The sequence below is a fragment of the Balaenoptera physalus genome, assembly GCF_965194825.1.
Source record: "Balaenoptera physalus genome assembly, contig: HAP1_SCAFFOLD_1942, whole genome shotgun sequence".
Lineage (NCBI taxonomy): Eukaryota > Metazoa > Chordata > Mammalia > Artiodactyla > Balaenopteridae > Balaenoptera > Balaenoptera physalus.
Window position 1 is genome coordinate 96208 of NW_028124862.1, and position 7840 is coordinate 104047.

A 7840-nucleotide genomic window follows, 5' to 3' on the forward strand; every position below is an offset into this window, starting at 1 on the left:
TGACATGGGAACTCGCCAGGGGCATGTGTAAACACACACTGCTAGTGCCGAGGGCAGGGAGGGGAGGCTGCCATGAGGCCAGATGGACAGATACACCCGACAGAGGCCCTCATACCATCAGCCATCAGCCCATGGTCCTCCCCTCCTCCCCTGCCTTCTAGCCACAACCCACCCCTCTTGGGTCCTCCTCTCCAGGCCTCTGCTCATCATTTCTCTTGGGAAAACAGCTCCCCATGCTTAAACCTGCCCTTCTCCAGGAAGCCTTGCATGACCCCAAAGTCAGTCCCAACATCCCTCCCCTCGGCTCCCACAGACTGACGGCCCTGCCTCACCACAGGGTGGAGACCCCACAGGCACAAGCCACGTCTGTTCACTCTGGATCAGGCTCCAGGACAGTGCTCAGCACGTGCCAGATGCTAGTAAATTCTTGTTGAAGGAATGAAGGGACGAAGAAGTGAGTCACCAATAACCCAAGACTCGCTCTTCTGCGACGTGTGCATGCCCTTCTAATGGGCCACCCCTGGCCACCTGCCCTCTAGGGTCCACTCAGGAGAGGCACACCTGCCCTGCACCCTCCTAACCCTGGCTCCAGGGGTTCTGGTCCCAGCCCATCACAGGTTCTGAGAATCTCAACCTGCCTGGTCAAAAGGACATGGACGAGGAGGGTCAGGGCAACGGGTGTCACCCTACCTGGGAGGCTGCAATGCGCTGGCGTGGAGGGTAGAGGAGGAAATGCCCCAGCAGGTCCAAGGCCTGGGGAGAGGCATCGGGCAGCACCTCCTCCAGGGGCACGGGAGCCTGCTCCTTGAAGGAGATCTTGTTGTAGTCAGGCAGGTCCTTGATCTCCTGGAGGAGAAGGGGGTCCATCAGGGCCGGCACCCACCCCGCCAGCCCCCTTAAGGTGTCAGTTCTCGCTCCCTGTCACCTACCTGCTCCCATTCACTCATCACTCCCCCATCCATGCACCCCTGCTCACATGTCACTCATGACATCACGTGCTCACTCAGTCCTTCAGTGCTTCCTCCACATCTCAGGCGCCTGCTCCATGCCCAGCTCGGTTTGGATGCGTGTGTGCTGGGGACGGGTGGGAAGGCATAGGGCTTGGGCCCTGGCCCTCGCACCTCCAGCAGGGCAGGGGAGGAGGAGACCCCACGCTGGGCCAGGACCGAGGTCCGGCAAGTCAAGGAGGCATGGGGCCACGAGAGAGAAGGTGCGGGGCAGGGGAGTCACTAGCTATTGGGGTAATAGAAGCCACCCGCCCCCACCCCTTCCCACTGTAGGCCCCTGCAAACCGGCCAGACTTGAGGACTGGGGGCGCCCAAGATTCGAAGCACACAGCAAAGCTGTTCAATGTCATTCTCCCCTGGGAAAAGGGGGGACCCGTTCAACAGCTCCCCCAGGATGCAGCCAACAGCCCTGCAGATACAGAACCCAAACAACTCAGAGATCTCACACCATGGAAACAGATCCCCCCACACCACCACCCACACCTCACACTGTGGTCAAGATACCCACAAAGTAGCCTTCAGGCTTCATAGCTAAGGATACAGATCACCAAACAGTCAAAGACTTCAAGCCTAGAACACAGAGCATATCCCCCTCTCTAAACAGCTCTCAGGCCTCAACTCTGGAACACACATCAACCCCTCAACAGTTCTGAGACTTCTCAGAGCCTCACATTCTGGGACACACTGCCACCTCCTCCCATTCTGGGGCAGACTCCAAAACGGCCCCCAAATCTCAAACTCTTAGGCATATACAAACCATCCTACCCCAAATAAAGGTTCAGGGCCTTCATATCCAGGGACCCAGGCCTCTAGATAACTCAGGAACATTGCATCCTGGGATATCACCCCCTGCATAGCAGCTTAGACGCCCCATGCCTCGGACCACCTCCCCGACTTCAGCCCAGAAGCTTCCTACTGGGACAACCACTCTGATCCCACTTGACCCCTCCCAGCTCAAAACTGTCATGGGGAGGAACACTGATCCCAAACTCCTCAGAGATACTCTAACCAGGGGAGACACCCCCATGGCAACCTAGAGCTCACAGCAGGAAAACCCCCAAATGGCTTAGAGACCTCAATGCCCAGGAGGAAAAGGTGACCCAACGACCCACACTCCCCCTTGCCCAGCCCATAGGCGTCTCACCACAGGTCGACACCCTGATCATACTGGCGGGCACCATACAGGAGCTCAGGGGCTCGGTACCACCTGTGAGAGGAGGGCAGGTGGTCACAGCCAGGTCACCGGTCTGTCAGGAAGCTGCCTCGGAAGGTCATTCTGGCCCCCACAGCAGCCCCAAGAGCACTGTTTGGACAGAAGGTCCAGAAGCATCTCTTCCCAGCAGGAGGGTTGAGGCCTGTCTACTGCCAGGTCCTGCTTGGGAACTGGTCCTCCCTACCTGGTGGCCACCTGGTGCGTGTAGAGACGGCTGCCATCTGGGGAAAAGACCCGGGCCAGGCCAAAGCCCGCTATCTTGAGCTGGCCCGAGGCACTGATAAGCAGGTTGGCTGGTTTCAGGTCCTGAGGGCACCCGAAGAGGCATCAGTCCCTCCAGAGCCCCCACAGGACCTCGGGACAGGAGGGCTTGGCAGGCTGGGCACCCAGGTCAGCGCAAGACCCGACCTCCTCCAGGGCCCCAGCCCTGGCCTCCTACCCATAGGCCCTGCCCCCTCTGTCCCTTTTCTAACCATGCCCTTCATCAAGGGCTGGCCTACCCACAGCCCAGCCACCCCCCCGGTCCCACCCCAGCCCATGCTGGAACTGACCCGATGTACAATGTTGTTGGCATGGCAGAAAGGGACCCCCTTGAGCAGCATCTGCAGGTAGCTCTTGACCTGCGCCTGGGTCAGCGGCCTCTGGGCGTGGCGCACCACCTCAGCCAGATCTGACAGCATGAACTCGAAGGCCAGCACGAAGCCTGCGCCATGCGGGAGCACGGCCTTCAGCTGTACCACCTGCAAGCGGGGCATCCCGTCAGCCGCCAGACTCACATGGCTCAGACTCTCTCTGGGACCCTCAGCCCTTGCACCAACAGAGGACCAGGCAGGCAGAGATGGTGGCATGAGATCTGAGCTCAGAATCAGGGAGCTTGGTGATCTCTTGCTTCCCTCTCCCAGGAGAAGGCAAGTCCCTACTCTAATGCTCCAGTAAACACTCAGGGAAAAAAGGAGGTCTAAGAAAGGCGACTTAGGGCAGTGTCTGGTCCCCCACCCAGCCCACGAACTGGAAAATCACCTGGAAACACACACACACACAGGTGATCACAACTCCCAGCACTGGGAGAGCAGGAGACATGTCACATATACTTCCTGAGGGCCCACGAGGTCACAAGGGCAGGCTGCACAGTAGTGAACAGGAGCAAGGGCTGGTGGGTCCCGAAGGACTTGAAGGAGCTCAGGGGACAAATGACTGACAAATGACCAAACAACAAACGTATAGGGTATTTTGATGAAGATTCTGATGAAGAAAGAAGAGGAGGCATCTGGGAAGGAGCTCTGGGCCAGGGGACAGCAAACACAAGGCCCGGAGGCAAGAACAGGAAGGAGGCTGCTCTGTTCTGCACTCCTGGAGCCTAGACAGTGCTTATCACGGGCGAGACACTTAAGAAGTTGTGAATGAAAAAAGAGGCTGGAGCGGGGTGGAAGCAGATGGTGACAGTTCTTTCAGAGTGAAGAGAAGCCTCTGGAGCTTTTCAAGCCAGGGAGTGGATGATTTCATGTACATTTTTTGACTGTGGAGTGGAGGCAGTGGCGGGGGGGCGGGGGGGCAGGGGAGCCTGCTGTAGTTGTTCTGATGAGAGGTGAGGATGGCCTGGGCCAGGGTAAGATCTGGAGTGTTTTGAAAGTAGACTCTTCAGGCCTGCTGATGCACAGGACATGGGACCGTATCACCAGCTTCCTATGGGCCCTCCACCTCTCCCACACACAAGCTGTCAGCAAAGCCCTTTTACTTTCCTCAAAAAACAAGAATGGCCATATTGCTGTTTTTCTGATGTTGAGGGTAGTAGACACTCATTTTACAGATTGGGACAAACAAATACATTCAGATAATACCCAAAATTATAATGAAAAAAACAGCAAAAGAAAAATCCTATCACCTACAGTCAACCTTAGGAGTCTATTCCACCAGACTTTACAAGAGACATGGCACACACAGGCATGTATTCGTATATATATACAAAATATTTTCATACAAAACCAAGATGACACACACAGTTTTATAACATGCTTGTGTCACCCAATATATCAAGGACATCTCCAGAGAATAAGAAACAAGTCAGAGTATCACCCACCCTTAGGTGGGTGGACCTACCCTTGTCACTCCCTGGGAAGTTAAGCACATCCTCTACTCAGGACATGGACAAGAGAGAATACCACAAAGAGAATGAAACTGGGTGTGTGAGGTGTCTCTCCTCGTGTGCCCACAGCCCCTCCCAGGCCTGTCACAGCACAAACCACGCCAGATGGGCGCTGTAGCCTTTGGCCATCTCCCCTACCACACTTCAGTTCTCAAGAGCAGGGTAGGGGCTGGTTTCTGTGTTGCCAGTAGCCAGTAGAGGGTAGAGTCCATGGGAGGCCCCAGTGTTAAACCGTCCTGATTCTGCGATCAGACCTGGGCCAAAGCCTCCACAGACAAGCGGAACAAGCTGAGCACCGGTAAGCTGGTGGCTGCGCCTCCTCCCCTGGCCTGAGATAGGGAGGGCCTGAGCGTGCCTTGCGGAGCAGAGGACGAAACTCAGAAGGACAATATACATAAAGCAGTCAACCTGGCATGCAGAACATAACAGGAGCTCAATAGGTGGCAATTATCATTATCATCAGAAATCACCAAGTGTTTTGAGAAAAAAGGAATAAGTTAGTGAATGAGCGAACGAGTACGCGAAGAAATAAGCGAGTGAACGACAGGGAATGAATGAGTGAAGTAACTGAGTGAATGAGGGTGAACAACAAGTGGAGAAAAAAGGGAGTGAGTGAGGGGTGAGGAAGCAAATGAGTGAACAGAGTGACTGCAGGACCTCAGAGTGGGAGTGAGTGGAGGAGGGCGGGAACCAGCACCTCAGAACACCAGCCCCACTCACATACTGACTGTCCTCGATCTCCTGCAAGGCCTTGATCTCCCGCAGGGCCTGGTTGGGGATGCCATCCTCCAGCCGCCGCAGGGCCACCTTCTTGAGGGCAACGATCTCTCCAGTCTGTTTGGGACAGGATGCAGACACTGCAGGCCCATCCCCGGCTGGAAAAGGGGATGCGACGCCGAGGCCTGAGGCCCTCGTGGGGGTGGGACGCGCCCCCCACCCCGGGCTGGAGGGAAATCAGGGCCAGCAGGCGCAGCGCTGAGCAAGCAGCTCAGAGACATCCACGCCACGCTCCTAGGGGGCACTCGCCCGAAGAAAGCACCGCTGGTTGCTGGACGCCCTCCACTCAAGAGAGCAAAGGAGGCGGGAGCACGCCACGAAAAGCTGCGGGGAGGCAGGAGCCCAAGCGTGGGTCGGGACAACGGGTAGATCTCAATGGAACCCAAGGAGGAAGGGCTGGGTGCTCACCTCCACGTGCTTGGCCTTGAAGACGATGCCGTGCGCGCCCTCCCCAATGCGGCCCAGGATGCAGTACTGCTCCATAGCCCTCTGCCAGACACCCGGACCCTCTGCAATCACAGCCCCTCCCCGGCACCCGTACCTTTCCGCATTAGCCCGCCCTGCCTGCCGCGCCCAGATGCGGCTGCCTAGCAACGGCGCAGGAAAGAGCGCAGAGGCCGGGAGGCCGAAGGCAGCTACAGGCGGCGTCCAGGCCTGTCTGCGCCTTCCCCTAGGCCCTCGCCATCACGCCTCAGTGCGCTTCATTCGGCGGGAATCACCCGTGCGCAGACCGTGCCAGCAGGAGCGAGAGCCACCGCCGACCCCTCGCGGCACTGCCGGGCGTCACGTGACGAGTGACGCCTGGTTACGCAGAGGGGCGGGGGCATGCAGCCAAGGAGCAAGGCGGAACAGCCTTGGGAGCGGGCTACATAGGCGGGAGGGTGGAGCCGCTCTCCGGGGTGGAGGCGGGGCACTCAGCGAGGCGGGCGGGGCACTCAGCGGGGCGAGCGGGGCACGGGGCGGGGCCGCACAGCCGGGGGCGGGACCGCGGCGCCGAGGGCATGGCCGAAAGGTGACGGGGCGGGGCCGGCTACTCTGGCAGGCCAGGGTACCCTCGCCCCCATACCTAGAGGTGCAAGCTTCCACCTGTGAGAACGTACAGGTGCCATTTCCACCTATGAGCCCCAAAGCCAATGATGATTGAAGCGAGACAGGTTCGGGTCTGCATTGTGGAGGGAGCGTCAGTTGGCAACATGTAAAGACAACGTTTAAAGAGTAAAAAGTCTGACCCAGAAAGTCCATCTCTAAGGGCTTCTCATGAGGAAACATTTGGAGGCATTTGCAGCCTGAGTGATTTTTAAGAAGTTCATGCCATGAAAGGATGTTGACAAAAAACACAATTAGCTTTTTAAACTTCTGAAAAGGTGCTCAATCTCATACACAATGAGATAAATGTAAAACAATCTACAATTTTCCATCTTTGGGATAGCTAAAGATCTCAGATCTAACAGTCCATTTAATCTCGGAGAGGCAGCAGTGAGTGGTGGCATGAAGCAAGATCTTAATTCCGTGCCCAGGAATTGAACCTGGGTAGCCTAGATGAAAACCAGGAATCCTAACCACCACCCCTTGGCTCTTGCCCCCTGTGAAAAATGCATTTCTCATGGAGGCAAAACTGTAAAAACAGGTACAAAGTTTATTAATAGAGACACAGCACAACAACAACAAGTGGGAGAGCACACAGAGAAACAGTTTGTTTAGTTAAGATAGAAGCAAGGCAGAGATGCACACCTGGAGACAAAGGGTGTGGGTGTCCTCCCTAATGAGGGGGAGCACAGTAAAGAGGAGGTTAAGTCATTTATATAGGGCAGTTCTTCTGGGTCTTTGTGTACCTTTGGCCAATTATCTGGTTTCCTTTTCCACACCTGACCTGCCCTAGGACCCTCCCCAACGTGCATGCGCAACTTTTTTCCAAGATGGATTACAGCCCAGAGGCCTATGGGATGACCTTAGCATCACATATTATGGGGTGGTGACCCCTCCCTTTTGACTCCCAACGAGCCTTTCTGCACATGTGCCCCAAGGGTGGGAAATGTATGACCCCTTGATCTTTTCACAGGGTTTAGTCCCACTCTGTCCCTGCCATAAAAATGTCCAGTGTCCAGTTATTTACCCTATTTCTGTTGCTGGTTTTTATACTGAGGTGCACATCTCAAAATATAGACAGGAGTCCAGTCATAAATACGTAGTCCTGGAGCCCATTTATCTCTTGCTTCAGGAAATGTAAACAGGGGGCTGGTTATGAATGTCCGGCCTGGAGCACAACTTCTTCTCACCCCAGGAAGGGCAAACAGGAGGCCAGCTGTAAATGTCTAGCCTGCAGCCCCTCTATCTCCTGCCTCACATTGGCCATGCTGTGGGAAAACAGGAGCTTTCATATATTGCTGAAGCATTGGCACTGCTAATCAAATTACATCTGCATATCCCCTTGGACCCAGCAAGGTCTCTTCTAGAAGTACCTCCAACAGATATATTGCACACAGCGAAATGACATGTTCAAAGTTATTCATTGAAGCATAGTTTGAATAGCAAAAGATTAGAAACACCATAGATGCCAATCAATAGGAGACTGTCTAAATTCTGATACACCCATCAAATGAAAAATTATGCTCACTACCTTAAAAATGAACAAGGATGCTTTTTTATTACAATAATAGGAAGATTTCTAAGATGTATTGTTAAGTTAGAAAGGCAAGATGA

The 7840-nt window shown here is 55.2% G+C and overlaps 1 protein-coding gene across 11 annotated transcripts in view; it reads right to left on the bottom strand.

Annotated features, from left to right (window-relative positions):
• LOC309654096 (cyclin-dependent kinase 20-like) overlaps positions 1 to 6334 on the bottom strand; it is a gene marked incomplete at its 3' end in the record, with an annotated part of 51588 nt that extends 45254 nt beyond the window's left edge. For 3 of the 11 annotated variants that reach the window (XM_082478726.1, XM_082478727.1, XM_082478723.1), the window contains exons 1-7: positions 5549 to 6333; positions 5084 to 5197; positions 2772 to 2960; positions 2405 to 2526; positions 2152 to 2214; positions 1293 to 1416; positions 691 to 846 (exon numbers count right to left, since the gene is read on the bottom strand). In XM_082478726.1, the coding sequence (XP_082334852.1) occupies positions 691 to 846; positions 1293 to 1416; positions 2152 to 2214; positions 2405 to 2526; positions 2772 to 2960; positions 5084 to 5197; positions 5549 to 5623 (843 nt within the window). In that variant the 5' untranslated portion in view covers positions 5624 to 6333. Of the gene's footprint in view, positions 1 to 690; positions 847 to 1292; positions 1417 to 2151; positions 2215 to 2404; positions 2527 to 2771; positions 2961 to 5083; positions 5198 to 5548 lie in introns of all 11 variants that reach the window. The other 8 variants (XM_082478728.1, XM_082478729.1, XM_082478732.1 and 5 more) reach the window with 7 other exon arrangements.
• Between the last annotated feature and the right edge of the window lie 1506 nt (positions 6335 to 7840).